Source organism: Mastacembelus armatus, chromosome 20 (genome assembly GCF_900324485.2).
Source record: "Mastacembelus armatus chromosome 20, fMasArm1.2, whole genome shotgun sequence".
NCBI lineage: Eukaryota > Metazoa > Chordata > Actinopteri > Synbranchiformes > Mastacembelidae > Mastacembelus > Mastacembelus armatus.
The window spans coordinates 9,675,491-9,692,468 of record NC_046652.1 but is presented as its reverse complement, the minus strand read 5'-3'; the positions used below and the strand labels follow the sequence as shown (position 1 = coordinate 9,692,468).

Sequence of the window (16,978 nt, the reverse complement as noted above, 5' to 3'; positions counted from 1 at the left end):
TTTGAAGATTGTACAAATTAAATTCAGGCTAATTGAACGTAAGTTACAGTAAGGCTGTTTGTCAGGTTGGAGAACTAGATTTAAAAATAAAGTGCAAAAGCAGGGTTGCATTTTTAATGAGTCTCAATCAAATATACGAATATAATGGAAGTCAACCAGAAGTCTTCACACCTATAGAAAGTGCCATTCAATCACATTTGCATTTAAAATTATATGTATGCTTAAATACATATTCATGAACTATACTAAAATAGGCTGTAGGATATTTAAACGCTGTAATGTTTTTCATGATTATCCTGTATTCACTGTTTTTATTTATTATTATTATTATTATTAGCTAAAAAAACAGGTGACTTAGACTATATAATGGGGGTTTTTATTGGCTGAACAAATAAAGGTTTTAAAAGCATGAGGTTCAGGCAAATGGCTTCATCAATACAACCTGATTGGGTCTATATATAACACTATGCTTACTACGCTGAAGGAGACTCAGGCATAACTTTTCATTCTAAGTGTATCGATAACACGTCTAAAATAGATTAACCAGCAATATCGAAAATGTTACTTTCAATCTCTCTCCTCGCTGTAATCATCCCACAGCTATACTGACATCGGCATTAAGGTTTTATTTTTTGACAGAAATGAGGCTGCCTATGGATTGTAGCAATGACAAATCTAATAGACGAATTATTATGAGTCACAAATGTTTTAAAGCAGTTTCACACATTTCATGCAAACGGCCATTTGTGCCAATGTAACCGAGCGTATTTATTGCAATAAAAGAGACAGTGCAGGTCCCTTTGAATTGCCTTTTCATAATGAACACGTTTACCGAACGTAATTAATATATAAACTATCCCGGTGTGTCACTTTGATTTGTATTTTAGTTAATTGTGAAAGTAATTACGGAGCAAATTAACAGCTTTCAGGAAAGACCAGGGTTTTAGGGTCCGGTTCCATCTTGGGCACCTTATTAATTTTCTCTCCCCTAGATGTGATGAAAAGGAGCAATAAATCTGGGTGATCGGTGAAGGCCAATACTAAATGGCTCCATATTTCACCGCTGCTTTAATAGAAATATTCATGTGGTCCCCTTAATGAAATTAAACCCGTGGAAGGGACAAGGCGATTGTGGCGATCAAGAGTCCGGCTGTTATAAAAATAATCATGCAGAAGGTTGATAAAATGCGTTTATTATCAGACAAAAAAAAAAAAAAAAAAAAAAACACAGAAAAGAATTACGTTTTGACGACTCAATTCTGCTAAATGTCCAAAAGTGAAGATATTTATTGCGCCTTTAATATTTTTAAAATAGCTGCCATGCACACTCAGCCTTTCTAGTGGTTTTCATGCACAATTTCTAAATTATAGTTAATTTTGTATCATTAGGCCATAACTGGTCGATGGATGAACAAAAATACGTTTGTGTAAAAGTTTCAAAGTTTTATTTATTTATTTGCTTTTTTCATAACCCGGATGACTGATAATCTCCACAAACCCTTATTTTAACCACACTGAGAATAAAGTGTTGACTTGTCTAAAACTCTTCATATCCTCAGTATTTTGGCGATTCCCAACAAAACACTTGAATATTTGTCGATTAAAGAACAATAGTGACTTCCCTCGGTCTGTCTCCCTCTCTCTTTTCATTTTTTTTCACGTTTCCATGCAGGCACACATCTCACTCACATCAATCTCCCCGTTATCATTCTGTAATTGGTCATGATCATCAAGGGCCACAATTAAATGGCTATCCTTTACTTGAAAACTACCCGGTGACTTGTTGATTTCCCCCGAGCAAATAAACGTCCCAGGAGCGCGGTTAGCTGATGAATTGACAAAAACTAATCAGCTTTATTGGTAGACAGGTTAAGGGCGACGGGGTGTCAATAATTCTCATTTTGACCTCCTCTTCCATTAACATTAAGTGGCTTATTAGTCCGAAGTCACCAGGAGCAGCTGGCCGATTACATCTCTCTCCTCATCACATTTTAGGCTTTCAATCCTAAACTATTATTGCTGCGTTTTGCTCTTGGGTTGTGCGTAAATGTGCCCTATTTTGGCCGCGGTCATATAGCCTATATTAAAAATAAATGAACAATAACGATAGGTTATATCCTATTGCGGCATAACTAAGGCTTTACGCTACAATCCGAGTCATAAGTTTAAAAAATAAAACCTGGTTTGCTGGTTACATTGTGTTAGAAGAGCTGAGGGTGTATATAGTCTGCAGCTCTATTATACACCAGCAGCCGTCTGTCACCTCCAGGTTGTGGGAGCGACAGAAGGAGGGCTTTTACTTAAATTTCCCTGTTGGCCCCTCAGGGTGCTTCGGATCAGGATGTTCATTTTTGCGCATGCTTTATTATTTTTTTTAACAGCCTATGTGTCCAAATTCAATAAGTGCATGTTACATGTTAGGAATGATAAGTCAGTCTTACTCTGGTGGACAAACACGCCTCCTTATATTCTTATATATTATTAAATGTAATGCCTCAATGTTTGCGCCACAGTATCCTGTCCTCAGGTGAACCATGAGGCATTAAAACATAAAACCTACTCCTCTGGCAGCAAAACATTCACAGTAGCCCATATGTCCTAACTAATATTTTGGACCTGTAGGAAAGGTAATTAGGTTTTCATTTAATTAAACGAGAAGCCGACAACCAAAATGATGCACTAATTTGTATTTTTTAGTGTTAAAATGTTCCGAGACCTTGGTCAACTCAAAATATAATATATAAAAGTATAAAGCACGAGAGCCTATAAGGACGGCCTTGTTTATGATATAGCCTGGTCACCTTCAGGACTTTTACTCAATAAAACCGCAGTTTATAAAGCGCATATTGCTGTCACCAATATAGAAAATATGCAGTAAAAAAATCAGAAACTTTTTTTTTTAAGTTTGCGTCATTTTCTTATAATAGCCACATCTTATGAAAGCAATAACAGAGCCAACACCGTGTTATACAGTGATTAGAGCTAAGAGGCGTTGATGGGTCAGACTCAAGGTTTAGGACGGCCCCCAGGCAGGCGGCTGCACCAATCGCCTCCATCTGACGGGGATTATGTGTCACACGGAGCTCCTCTCTCACACTCCGGGCCACAACATAACTTTTGAGAAGTGGGAGAGCGGCGCTGACTTCTTCGTTTAGAGCAGCAGTAAGGGACCCGCAGCCTATCAGAGGCTCAATGGAGAAATCCAAAAACTTTCGAATTGACGCGCTTTTAGCAGTCGATACACCCAAAGCGCAGACCGCTCCGCTTGCGCTTGTTACTTCCCTGTCCGCGTCCTCCTCCATCCCGTCGTCTGGAAGCGTGGCAGCCCCAGAGCTGACCACCAGCGCCGACTCTTTGCGTACCGAGACGCCGTCTCCGCCGAGAATTTCCACTTGTGGGCTAATTCCTAAACCGGGTTTCCTCAACAGCCCGCACAGCATGGTTGGTTTACATCCGCAAAGTACCGCAGGGATCCCTGCACAGGCTCTTTACGGCCATCCCATGTACACCTACTCCGCTGCTGCGCTCACAGGCCAACACCCTGCCCTGTCCTACTCTTACCCACACGGCTCCCATCACCACCACACCAGTGATCCCATCAAACTGACAGCCAGCACCTTCCAGCTGGACCACTGGCTCCGAGTCTCCACAGCTGGAATGATGCTGCCGAAAATGTCTGACTTTAATTGTAAGTAACAGTTTCATTACAGATTGTTATGCTCATTGTGTGAATATTAATGGCTGCAATTGAAAACCAGGCTATTTGCCTAAATACTCTGCTTAATGTGTTATAAAAGCCTATTGAAACTCATGAATAAACATATTAACAGGCTAATAAACCTAAAAGTAATGCAGGCCTATGATGCTACTGTAACACTGCATCAGCCACTGTCCTGAAGAGACGGATATATAGACTATAGACTGACATGGCATTTGTTCCTCAAAAATAAATCCAGATTTTGAAACTTTTAGATAGACCTTTTACCCTCAAATGCTATATGACCGTCTGAATGAAGATGCTGTCATGGAGTGATGGTTTTTCTGAGAGGAACTAAAATGGACAGATAATGGACAGTGGGAAAGTGGCAGAGGAGCGTGAAACCCACAGTCGACATGCTATTTGCTCACCAGATACTGCCTTTTTGTTTCTGCTCGTTTAAACAGATTTGTTCAAAATGGAGTGGCAAATAGCTTCTCCATGGACATTCATACGTGGACGACCTTGTTTCTGTAGCAGAAAACATAGACATATGGAAAAAAAAAAAGAAATGTTAGAATATTCTATAATAATCCTTATAATATTTTCCAATGAGTCCTAATAGTTCCTGGGTAATTACTACCTAAATCCCAGGATTTATTGTAAACGCATATTTATGTTGTTTTCTTCTTGCAGCTCAAGCTCAGTCCAACTTACTCGGGAAGTGCAGAAGACCCAGAACTGCATTCACAAGTCAGCAGCTGCTGGAGCTGGAGCATCAGTTCAAACTGAATAAATACCTGTCGCGACCCAAGCGCTTTGAGGTGGCCACGTCCCTCATGCTGACAGAGACTCAGGTAAATTAAGTCTGCACATATTATATCATATTCTACTCATTAAAGTTTAACGCCCTAAAAATAAAGAAATAAAGGTTTTTGCTTTGTTATTCATATAAAAAATAAACAAACTACAAACATATACCCCCCCCCGCCAAAAAAAAACAAAAACAAATGTGATGTCTGAAATCTTATTACTCCCCTCAATTGTTAATAATTTCTCTGCTTTTAGGTTGTTAACTGCATTAACATATAAATCAGCAAGGTCATCCTAATATTATCGCGTTTCTACTTGATTCAGTTGAATCAGACAGAAATATAAATATTTTGACACGTTTTCTGGATAATACTGTCACTGTCTGATGACATGTACACAACAGGCTACCTATAGGCCCAGAATAATGCAGGTTAGCTTTTACTCTTTATGTAAGTTTAGTTTTATTTTAGGGAGCATGAAAGTAGTCTAGTCTAGGAAAGAATAAGATGACAGGGGTTAGAGATGACGAGAGAGGGTTTAACCAGACCATGTGCCTAACAAAGCCCCCTGCTTGAGGAGAACCTGATCAGCGTCTCCTTAACTATTAGGCCTCTCATACTCTTACATCGATTTCATAAAACCACGTTTTTTTTGTTCTCAGGTCAAAATCTGGTTTCAGAACAGACGGATGAAGTGGAAGAGGAGCAAGAAGGCCAAAGAGCAGGCCGCTCAGGAGGCCGAGAAGCAAAAAGGCAGCAAAAGCGGCCAGGAGAAATCTGACGGACTGGAGCAGTCGGACTATCACAGCAAGACAGTCTCAAAAAACGGAAGAATAAGAGACTTCAGGGACAGTGACGACGAAGAAGGCGACAACTTCATTTACAACTCGTCAGACTGCTCTTCGGATGACGAGAGAAACCACGCCAGCGACATAAGTCCGCAGCCTTGAAGCGGACGAAGAGGGATCGAGGGTGGCGATCTCTGTTCGTAATAAGTGCATGTAGTCAAACATCTGATCGTCCACATGTAATTACTGAGCTTTTTTAAAAATGAAAACCTTAAAATTTAGGTCAAGAATACATGGCCCCCCGTGTAATAATAGACAAGCAATAAAAGCAGGAAAAATTTAGGCACTACGTTTTTATAAATCACACGTGAAGATCATTTACCGACAAGGACATACTATTGCATGGATTATACGAAAAATACTGTAAACTGGCTCAGGACTTTGCCATCTCTACTTATTTTATCCGCAGTAGCCTATAGTCTTTCAGTAATCCCATATATATAGTCCGAAAAGTAAATAACCTGTTGTCATTTACCTTGTTACGGTCTCATTTTGTTCTCTGTGGTGTTATATTTTTCTAATATCACGCTGAAAAAAAATGTTATGTTTATTTTTCTATACTGTAGTAATAAAAAATGGTAATACCAGTGCATGCTAAATTATTGTTTAGCGTCTGTCTTGGTGTAAAAAAATGTAAAATAAAATGTTTTTTTTTAAAAAAAGAGAAAAAAGTAAAACTCCGCAAGTCTTGTGGTGTTAAAACAATCTAGTCCCGTGATTTACGGTTTACTTGCAGTGGTTCGGGCCTGGATGCGGACAGAGGCTTGTGTTTTTCTCCTTGCTCTGACAGGTCGGGTCATGGGAATTACTGTTAATAGCGCTGTCGGATCTGTGCAAACGCGCAGTGAGAGCAAACAGCAAGTAGGCAGTCAGACGGAGGAAACATTTCACACCACACTAGCAATGGACTCGCATTAATAAACCATTTAAAGCGCTTAAGCAACACACTTGGCTACTCAAGCACTATTTTAGGGCTCAAGATATTTCAGACTCATTTAATCCATGGAACAACTCATTAAATTTAGTTGAAAAAAAAAATTATAAAAAAAAAAAAAAAAACTGTAAATACTCTTAGGGCAAATTAGCAAATTATTTCCCTAGGCGTGAGTACAGACTGTTACAGTACTGGACAGGTTGGACACAAGATGCAAAAAAGTCTTTCCTTTCATTATAACTTCAAAAACAAATGACTAACATCTATCAATTCCCCTCATGATTTAGCACTGGGCTCTGCATTTTCCAAGAAACCTTAGATCAGACTTCCTCATATGCAAATCAAATATCCAATTAGTCTAATTTTCCTACCTACAGAGCATGTTATCGTCTATACATCTAATATGGTCTTATTTAATTCTAGCCTATATACTCCATATATATATGTATATATATATATAGTCCTATAATCATAGCACAACTGCACAATCTCTTCCAGTGTTGCTGAGCTCTTGGGACATTGCAACACATGCACATGGACTTACAGAAAACACCTAAAGTCCTTAAAATGGTCTTATCATTGTTCCCGCAGTGATTAGAGTTAGACTATAGTGGCGCTCGACTGCTTATGTGCCATTTCTAACAGGATTACTGAAGGATCTGCTGGTTACCTTCCACCGTTTGCTTTAGCAGACTAAATCAAAGTTCAGCTGAGGGTCAACCCCAACCAGAGTACACCTGGTAAAGCTGATGGCAATTCTCTGGCTCATGGCTGCAGATAATGGCCAGCATATTGACTACACACTGAGCCTATTGATTCCATTATCTCCATCTTGCAACTGACAAACTTTCAAGTTTTTTTTTCTCCGTATTCTACGTCATTTTTCACAGAATAGACCGCAGATTTTCATTTCCTTTTGTCAATGAAGGGATGTGCACTTTGTCATCAAAATACTGAGTCTTAAGTGTAATTAAAAAAAAAAAAAACCTCTCTACTCCCTTCCACATGAGCTTACTGTGTGGTGTGTTTCCTCTGGTTGACCTTAGTGGCTCATTCCTGACTTCGGGCCATGCTGTAGCCAGAGATTGATACAGGCTGCCCCAATGGAGCTAATTAATAGAAGCAAGTATCAAATGTAACAGAATGACTCTGCTATGCTAACCACGTGGCCAGATACAGAACAAACAGAATAGGCTAGACTCAAGGCCCCAGGCCATTTGATCAGGACGTGTAAACACTGAATGAATGAAGCAGCCGTCTTCCTATTCGAACTCCTCTTGTTTATGTCACACCAACTCAGCCGAGTGGAAATATCAACAGAAAAGGATAAAAACATACATTCACTAATCGGCTGTGTTAAAGGTTGAAAAAGGCTTTATTATAATGTGCTTTATTTTATTTAATAATGTAAATAGACTCAATGAAGCCCAGAAGAATGGCTCCAGGTGTCTAACCTGTGTGATATTAATTCTTGTTTTCTCAGAAAAAACATTAACGCATAAAAGAAAAAATGAGTCATTACTATGGAAAACTGTTTTTCTACAAAGATGTCTAAATGTCTGTAATCTAATGAAGCTTGCAGAACCAGTGTTTAACAAATAGTACAAACACCCCAAAGCCTCCACAGACAATTACTCTGGTAAAATATTTTGCTAATTTTGTTCTTAACACTCACACAAGCATCATAAAAAAACATTTTTTTCTTCTTTATAGTAAACTGTAGGTTTGTGTTATTTGTATTAAGAAGACATTCCACTCCAACAAGCTTTCCTGTGTTCCACAGCTTGTTAGATGTATGTTTGTTGTTTGTGTTTGTGTGTTTTACAGTTTGAGCTTAGCCTCTTTGGCCTCCATGGCTCTGGTGGCGACCTGAGCATGCTCTAAAAGCTTCGCTGCTTGCTCAGCTGGTCCCTGTGACTGGGCATTCTTCAGCAGGAAGTGACTGATGAAAAGCTTCAAGCCCTCTCGCAGCATTCCTAGCTTGGGAATTCCCGAAATCCTTGTGGATGGAAAACAATGATGGACACTAATTTTCATATATTTACACAGTGCGAAACATTAAATTGAAATGGTGTAACACTCCTGAATAGTTAAAATGTACTTTTTAGTCATGCTGATGGCATGATTCTATGGATGCACAAGTCATGAAATGGATGATATTTTGTACAGACATTCATGGTCTCCAGAGGGTGAATCTCCCTCCCCTTGATAGAGTCAATCAGGTTTTGCAACACTCTAGGACTTTTCATCTAGTGCCATCATCAGGTCACACACAACAATACTTTAGAAAAATTATAACTGAAATCCTGCAAAACTGGTACTGAGTCTCACCAACCTCAGCTGTTCTTGTTTGACTGTGTTGTTTGTTTGACTGTAGCAAATATTAACATTCTAACATGTTGCCGCATACTGATTTAGATTTAGCTCAATGCACTGTTGTGCCTAAGTACAGCCTCACAGAGCTGCCAGTACAGCTACAGAGTGGATGGCTATTCATTGTCAGTGGGTGTCATTTTTGCATAACTAAACCTATGAAAAGGCACATGTCACAATGAAGCTCACCTTCCAAATATGCCGGCTAGGTCATCTGGTTCAGTTTCTTTTAGTAGTTTAGTCAGAACCTGACGCAGGAAACGCACTTTTGGCTTGTCCAATTCCCCAAATTCTATTACCTACAAAAAAAAAACAAAAACAAAACAAACAAAAAAAACTGAAGTGTCCTTTATCTATTGGTTTAAGATTTTATTACATCTATAACATCAAACATACATATTACACTGTATGACATGACATGTCACTTACTTTGAGTATAGAGAGTGAGAGGCATTTTCTCTGAAGAAAGTGGGTAACTAGTTGGACCAGATTGTTAAAGTTGCTGTTGGGAAGGTTGGACAGCTCCTTGAACTTGTCCCATAGACTGAACTGAAAAGTCATCTAGAAGAGTACAGAATATCACATTGAAACAATGTATGACTACAATAAATGACACAGAATTCCCACAGATAATTACAGTAATAATAGTAGAAACTATAAACAGCCTGAACCTTTTTCTCTACATGGTTCTCATCCAAATCCAGCTTACATGTGAAAAGTAAACACTCCCACCAGCTTTGCTTCAAGCTCTTTGATGAGGACAATGGTCATCAGTTTCTGAGATGCACCCATGGCAGCAAAGTAGGAAGTGTGGGCTCCATTGTTTGTCGTCACAGTTTGAGTCAAATAATATCAGAGGTGAGAGGTGTGAGAGGCTCCCACACTGCAGGTGAACTCAAGGCCACATGCAGGTCACATACAGTTTAAGAGCGTGGCTGATCACATGCATGTACCAGGTAATTCAATTTCTAAAAACAATGTTTCTGATGAAATATACTGTAACCTATCTAGTTTTAAACACAAATCCGCAATTGGCATATTATGAAATCTTCTCTTAACCTGCATTAAAACATGGATAATTTAGAGTTGCTTATGCCTTTAAATGGAACAGTTATCATTTACATGAGGTTTGTATTTGGGTTAGAAATAATAAAAAAGCTGCCGTCATTACATTTAAGGACAAAGAAGAAGAAACATGACATTTATAGGAGAAATTATTATTCTAAATGCCTTTAATTACCATGATATTATATAGATTTTTTACTCTTTACTGCTATCACCATAACAATATGATGTGACCTTGCATAAGAATATCTAGGGAACATGTAAGTTGCATGTAGTAATCTGATTGTGGTGGCAGTCCATCAAGTTTTTGTGAAACCTGAAAAAATTTATTTAATATTTTAAGGTACAGAAGCTTTACTGTATGTGATGCTGTATATTAATTAAATGTGTACTATTATAATTTGTAATATAGTTTATCAAGATTTAGCTTGTGTACCTGGAAGCGGCGGTCATGGGAGCAAATTTTCTCTCCCAGAACAGCATAAAAGGCATTGAATGCTTTCTCCTGCAGACAGCAGTCCATGAGAACATGAACAATCTCTCTCTCCTGCTTGTCCTTCAGACCCATCCTTCGCACAAAGCAAATAAAGGGAGTGTGAAACATCAACCTATTAACTGGGTGACTTTGAGACCAAAAACTCATAATATAAATGACTTTTTCCATCTATGTTAAACCAGTTTAGCATAAAGACAAAGATGTACAGCAAACCAATAACAAACCTCAACAGTTTTTCGAATGCGTCCAGATAATCTTCACTGGTCATGATCACACAGAAGATGTTTTGTCTGACTTCAGTGTTCATCCTCTGTTTCCTAGCTAGCTCTAAAACTTTGGCACTAAACTGAAACAAATCAAACAAAGACAATGTCAAACACCCTCATCAAAGTGCTCACGTTACAGAAAAGTGCTAACTAAATGTAGGTATCATTTATAAAGGAATCTGATGCAATTGCAGATATGATGCCCACGTTTTTGCTATCAATTCTAAAACAATACTGATCTCAGTACCTTACTTTGAGTTTTCCTATAAAAGAGGAATGTGAAAGAGAAACTTCTCAAATGTTAAATGTAGTCTAAACACAGGCACCCATACAAGAATTTCATTAAATTGTAAATAAAATACTATAAACCTGGAAAAAATAGGAATTATGTGGATAAGGAATAAGTAAACAAGATCACGAATCTGAAAATTCAGCACTACTCAGCTATTGGCTGTATAGAAACGACAGTGCTTTTGATACCCAGCTGTAATAATGACCAAAATGTAAAAGGTAAGTAGGGACCTTCTTCTAAAGAATTGGGATACTGTAGACTATTGATTGTATTGACAAATATACTTCTGTGGGTAATCATGTATCATTTAATGTTAAGTAACAAACTATTATTTTAAAGTTTTTATTTTAAACCAATTTAACATGGAAATAATTTAGTTTTTCAAATTAGAAATTAAAATCTGAAACTGAATTAACTAGAATACTGCAAATAACAAATTGATCATTAAACATTTTCCCTTCTATAGCATTAACAACTGTGCAATGCAGATTTGTATTGGACAGCTACTGCACACATGTACACTGCTGGTTCCAGAACTTTACCTGTCCTTCTACAGTACTCTGTTTTGTGGTCGTAGACCCTTGTTCGCTGATCATGGGTGTGCCACTCCACGAGGAGCCAACAATCCACCAGCGGCCGACTTGCTCTGCAGCCAGGAGATTGTTCAGAGAGACCCTCAGCTTCATGTCACTGCCTCCTGCTCTGTGGTGGATCTGAGTCAGGTATTCACCAGGAGTCAGTTAAAAGAACATTTAGTAGACAATCAGCAGCTTGGAAAAACGTAATGGATGTGCAATCCTAAAGTTGACGACAGTATAAGACTCATGTTAAGTCATGTTAATGCTGTCTGTAAAGGTGGCACATTGGGGCCACCTGGTGGTACAAGTGTAGTCTGTTACAAAAACTAACTACCTTTGAAGACTATTACAGTCAGTATGCTAATAAAATTAGCCCCGGTGAGCCACACAATTAAAATCTATTTTCACAAATGTAGGAAAATCAGACTTTTTTTTTAAATCAAATATAATGATGTTGTGAAAATCACCTACCAGAGTCCTCTGCAGCTTTCTCAGTCTCTCCACGGTCTCAGGATTGTAGCCTGGGATCTTCCGCATATCATTATTCTTCAAAGCCAGCATGGTTTCCAACATAAAACGTACCTGAGAACAAATTTACACATGACATTAAGATAAAGCCCAAAATATATACACAGTTGCGAAACTAGAAAATGTTGGAGCCAACACCAAAAAATCTTATGTAAAAGTATTTTAGTAAATACAAAATGTTTAAGGTAAAAAGTTCTCTTTGTCTTACCCTGGTCTGATCCTGGAACCTTGACCCCAAGTCGTTGGCCTTTTGTTGGGCTTCAGAGATGAGCTCCTTCAAAGTCAGAGCATCGTCCTTTCTCAAGGCAAAGCCGACATTCCTCAGCACAAACAAAACTAGTTCAATGTCCTTCTCTGTAAACGCTCCCACTAAAAGTTTTAGGATGTCAAAGATGAGGCTGGAATGCACCACCTGGAAGTTATAGAGGTGAGCGATTATGGCGGCCAGGTTGTCGCACTCTTTGCCGTCACCTGGTTTCTTGTACAACTCATCAAACTTTCGCACCACTGTCTCTAGAAAGTTGGCTCCAACCTGGAAAATCACAAGATGTGGAGCTTAATATCTTGATGGTAGCATATGATAAATATGAATTTAAGATAAGACCACAAATATTGTAAACAAACTCCACAGTGAAACTGAATTACACAAATACACCTCATATATTTGCACAATGCATTATAAAGGAGAAAGGCAAGTCAAAGCTGAATCTACTTCTTCAATCACCAGATTTCAACAGTAAAGTTGGTGTGTAAATCATAAAAATAAAAATATTGTGTGTTAGAGGTTTAACCTAACAAAATAAGGTTAAAGTGGTAGAGATAATTACATTTCGTTCATAGACCCCTTTAACTGTATCTTATGTTGGAAAATGTAGGCCAACTGTTGGCATCCCGTTCTAATGATGACTCAGTGTGTGCTCATTTACCAAGATGGAGGTAACACCATCTATTACACCTTAAGCAAAGGAAACCAAGGTGTTAGATATCACTTTCCACATTAACTAACATGGCATTAGCATACAATTGAGGATGTGTGGAAGCTGCTAATGTCATTGAAGTTTCCAGTAAGTAATACAGACGTCAGTTCCCTACGACCGATGTCAGTTCCCAGGCTAGTGATTGCTATTCATTTCTCACACACCAGCAGGCAAAATCAATCACTATGTTTAGTAACTAAAAACTGCGTAAAATCTTGATTTTAAACAGTGCTATATATGATCCCACAGGACTGTTTTTATGGACATAAGGAAGTATTAAAGTATATGTTTTCACCTCCAATCCAATAGTGTGATGCAGGACGCTCACAAGAAGGATGTGTTCCATCAACAGTCTGTCAGGCATCAGGGTCGGGGTGACGCAGGCTGCTAGCAGCACCTCTGTCAGGGTTTCATTCATATCCTTCCTGCTGCAGCTCATGTACAGCTCCTCTAGCTGACTACTAATAGATGCCATGCTGGGCTCACTCAACCTGAAGAAATTAGTAAATTATGGATGTCACTTTAAAAATAGCTTCACTGGTAATTCTGTCAAAACTTAGACAATGCTGCAAAAAGCAGTAACAATGCATAAAACATATATGTAGCTTTGGACAAGTTTATTAATATTTGGGTACATTGTGCTCTTTATGGCAGGAAGTCATTGTCTTGTCCGCAAAACAATGAGGGTTACAATTATGAGAACATAACTTTTTGCATTCTTGCTATTTGCATTATAGTCTCCACAAAGCCTCAGATGTTTTGGTTGCATCACCACACCATCATCATAAGTAGTGAATCATAAATTATTATTGAATTCAGTCAATAACAGAACATCAATCATGAACAATATTGATAATCACAAAAAATATCAAAATGTTCCAACATTTCAAATGTGAATAGTTTTTTGTTTTTTGCAATATAAATATCTAAGTTTTGGACTGAAAATAAAATATATAATAAATAATATTTTAAGACATAACTTCTGTGAAATTATGATGGTGACTTTTTTTATGATTCTTGGCTGATTAAACACCAAATGGCTGATAAATATACTATAATTAATAATAAAGTAATCTTTTGTTGTAGTCCTCCACCTCCATAGTCTATACATAGTCATCTCTGAAAGACCTGATGACTAACGTGCATAAGTTACAAATGTTAACAAATTAAGAATCTTCCAAAGCAGAATCCATGTGTGCTTCACGAGTCTTTAATCTTGTCACACTTTTGGACACTGTTGGCTGTGTAAGTGGCTTATGGTCAAGATGAGGAAAGACCTGCAGGTTTTATATCGTATGGAATTTTTATATTTGTCCCAAATTGCATGACGCATAAGCAAAACAGATGTTTATACTTCATTGTGGTGGGATATTATATCAAAAATGGCAAATTGCATTTTAGTTGGCATCCAATAGAAGAAGGCCTTTATAATTAATATGTTTAGCAACAGGTGAAAATTTTGTGTTATGATAAGACTGTTACCTGTTTACCATGCCTTTCACATTCCTCTTCAATTTTTCCAGTTCAGCTTTGCGTTTTTGATCTCCAGCATTTCGCAAATGAGGCGGCACATACTTATCTGTAGGCGAGGGGACCTATACATTGGAAGATGTATTTTATGATTAGATCTAAGATACATCATATAGGAAATCAGTACTATGGCAATAATTAAACAGTTATTCCATGTTTTTGAACTCACAGATTCTGACTTGGTGTCTGACGTCTTTATATGAGAAGTGTCCACTTCTTCCGTTTCCCCTTCATTTTCATTGTCCGAGCCTGTGGCATCACTATCATCCAGCTCATCGTCCATTTGCTCCTCTTCCTCCTCGTCATTCGTCTCATCATCGTCATCATCATCATCATCACCCTCATTCATTTCATCATCATCATCATCATCAACCTCAACAGAACCTATGTCTTCAGTGCTACCTTCACTTGCTCTGTCATCTCCGAGCTCTTCATTGTCTTCTGACAGCTGAGAATCGTTCTCATCAAGCTTTTCAAAGTTCTCTTTGGCCATGTCAATGTCGTCATCATCATCATACACTCCTGTAGCTGAAGAGCCAGAGTCAAGCACACCAAGAATGTAATCAAGTCCATCAGCCACAAAGGATTGTGGGAGACTCTTTTTGTTTTTCCTCTTGTTTAATCCCAGGCACCGTTCTAGTTTCTTTATTTCTCTGTCCTCTTGTTGATTTGCTTCAATAAGTGCCATTTTTCTTGATTCTTGAAGCTTATCAATTTTTTTACCTTTTTTGGAATTCATTGGCGTTTTAGAGCTGCTTGGTTTTGCTGTAGGACCACCACTGGACTGTGTTTTTGATACATTATTGACTTTCTCTGTATTCTTGTTCTTCTGTTTCTCTGATGATATTCCTGAAGTTCCACCATCACTGTCTGGTAATGTGGGGGTCTTTTTACCCTCATAATGACTTTTCATTCTGGCCTTTTTCATTTTTCTCTTTTCTTTACGTAGCTCCTTTCTGCTTTTCTTTTTTACAAATCTCAACCCGTGGTCATTCTCTGCTTCTTCTGTGCCACTTTTGCTTTTAACAAACTCATCCACGGCCAACATGTACTTCTCCAAGACCTCATTTCCCTTTTTCTTTTTTCTGTTCTGCTTCAATTTTCCCTTCATTTCTATAAATCAATCGAAAATTTTACCTGTGTGAGCCAGACAGCATTAATCTCAAACCCTTTTTCAAAACACTCGACTGGTTAATCTGTCTAGCAAGCTAGCCGTACTGAACCGCGGAACATCCGGAACAACCGGCAGATAAACAGAACACGATTAAAGCTCTTGTTCCCTAGTTTAAACTCATAAATACCTCAGATTGCACATGTCTCTCCGGCAGTACCATGTTGTTGATATGACCCAGTATCACATGGCCATTCACTTCCAGGATGCGACGAATTGTTGACGCCGGGTGATGACGCACTTTATTTTGGGGTGTAACGACTCGTTTCTGTTTTGACCAGTCCTACGAGCAGGCGTGTAGAGAGTGTGCGGATTTGCATTTGCAATATGAAGAATGGAAGAAGACGATGTTACTATCAGAGAGCAGAATTTTCACAGCCAAGTGCGGGAGTATATTGTAAGTAACGTAGCGCGAAGCTAGTCAAGGCTAGCTGCTAACAACGTCCGCTAATGCACAGTAACGCTAACGGTAGCTAAGTTAGCTTTAGCATCAAATGTCTGTTTGATTCGGCAGAATTTATCAAGCTTGCTATTTAATTTTACGATGTAAAAAATGTGGAATTTAATGCAGGAATAAGTATTGTTGTAAATGACGTTAGCTTACGGCACCGATAACTAGTTAGCGTTAACAAACTAGCGGGTTAATACCGTCTCTGTTTTGGGTGGGCGGGTCTTACGAACCGTAACAAGTTGATTGACATGTTTTGGACCAGTCTTTTTTTTTTTTTTTTTTACAATTTCTATTAAATGTCATTAAATAGAGCGTGGTTGTTATATTAAGACACATGGATAGTTATTCTACATAAACAGTTGATATTATGTCCTGATGTCAAATGTTTTTAGACTGTTTTAATGCTTTGCAGTAGTTTCAGAATTGAGACTAGACACTTTTTCTGGTATTGGTGCGATACATTTTTTAAATATTAAAACTATCAAATGTCTCCTGAGCAGGCAGTGTCAACATCTCAGTCTTTGCTTGAACATTTTGTCCTAAGTCTTCCTCTACACCTGACTTGCAGTATCCTGTGTCAGTATTACTGATGTAAGATCCCTTACATGATGTGTTAATAACTCTCTCACCTAACGTCAGCCTTTATGGTGAGCCAGCTTTTGGATTGACGTCTCCAGGCACCAGTGGATTGATATTAATCTAGTTAACAAGATTTATAAAACACCAAATACACAGTAATAACAAAAATGTGAAGTTACTGTTTTTTTTTATCACAAAATAAACATGATTGTTATCTTTAGGAGATTATACAGGGTATATTTCAAAATACTATTCTGCCAACATCACTTTACGCCTAGCTTTTTTCATGTGCCCTCAATGACACTCTCTCAGAAAAACATGTAATTACTGTTCTTCACCTCTACCTTGAGGTCATATCTCATAAAAGTGTGAATTACCGAT

At 38.2% G+C, this 16,978-nt stretch overlaps 3 protein-coding genes across 5 annotated transcripts in view; 2 read left to right on the top strand and 1 right to left on the bottom strand.

Annotated features, from left to right (window-relative positions):
- Positions 1–3,005: 3,005 nt before the first annotated feature.
- mnx1 (motor neuron and pancreas homeobox 1) lies at positions 3,006–5,724 on the top strand. Its single transcript, XM_026292309.2, has 3 exons — positions 3,006–3,688; positions 4,394–4,554; positions 5,172–5,724. The coding sequence occupies exons 1-3, from the start codon at positions 3,193–3,195 to the stop codon at positions 5,457–5,459; spliced, it is 945 nt and encodes a 314-aa protein (XP_026148094.1). The 5' UTR covers positions 3,006–3,192; the 3' UTR covers positions 5,460–5,724.
- A 1,923-nt stretch (positions 5,725–7,647) lies between these two features.
- Positions 7,648–15,772, bottom strand: nom1 (nucleolar protein with MIF4G domain 1). Of its 2 annotated transcripts, XM_026292539.1 has the most exons (12): positions 15,698–15,772; positions 14,566–15,509; positions 14,349–14,461; positions 13,162–13,357; positions 12,098–12,421; positions 11,833–11,943; positions 11,326–11,496; positions 10,450–10,571; positions 10,166–10,298; positions 9,094–9,225; positions 8,854–8,963; positions 8,113–8,290 (listed from the first exon to the last, which is right to left on the bottom strand). In XM_026292539.1, exons 2-12 carry the CDS (start codon positions 15,505–15,507, stop codon positions 8,113–8,115), a joined length of 2,532 nt encoding a protein of 843 aa, XP_026148324.1. In that variant the 5' UTR covers positions 15,508–15,509; positions 15,698–15,772. The 2 variants fall into 2 exon arrangements, with proteins under 2 accessions (XP_026148323.1, XP_026148324.1); XM_026292538.1 differs by having other exon boundaries at positions 7,648–8,290; positions 14,566–15,758.
- A 1-nt stretch (position 15,773) lies between these two features.
- lmbr1 (limb development membrane protein 1) overlaps positions 15,774–16,978 on the top strand; it is a 31,756-nt gene continuing 30,551 nt past the window's right edge. For both annotated transcript variants that reach the window (XM_026292540.2, XM_026292541.2), the window contains exon 1: positions 15,774–15,964. In XM_026292540.2, the coding sequence (XP_026148325.1) occupies positions 15,902–15,964 (63 nt within the window). In that variant the 5' untranslated portion in view covers positions 15,774–15,901. The remainder of the gene's footprint in view (positions 15,965–16,978) is intronic.

What these genes read in the sequence shown, in the direction of transcription:
- nom1 (XM_026292539.1), bottom strand. Translation starts at nt 15,507, where the DNA reads ATGAAGGGAAAATTGAAGCAGAACAGAAAAAAGAAAAAGGGAAATGAG. An exon ending in CAGACACCAAGTCAGAATCT is followed by an intron (nt 14,462 to 14,565) that starts GTGAGTTCAAAA and finishes TCCAATGTATAG; the next exon opens with GTCCCCTCGCCTACAGATAA. An exon ending in ATCACACTATTGGATTGGAG is followed by an intron (nt 12,422 to 13,161) that starts GTGAAAACATAT and finishes GTGATTTTCCAG; the next exon opens with GTTGGAGCCAACTTTCTAGA.
- mnx1 (XM_026292309.2), top strand. Translation starts at nt 3,193, where the DNA reads ATGGAGAAATCCAAAAACTTTCGAATTGACGCGCTTTTAGCAGTCGAT. An exon ending in GAAAATGTCTGACTTTAATT is followed by an intron (nt 3,689 to 4,393) that starts GTAAGTAACAGT and finishes TTCTTCTTGCAG; the next exon opens with CTCAAGCTCAGTCCAACTTA. An exon ending in TCATGCTGACAGAGACTCAG is followed by an intron (nt 4,555 to 5,171) that starts GTAAATTAAGTC and finishes TTTTGTTCTCAG; the next exon opens with GTCAAAATCTGGTTTCAGAA.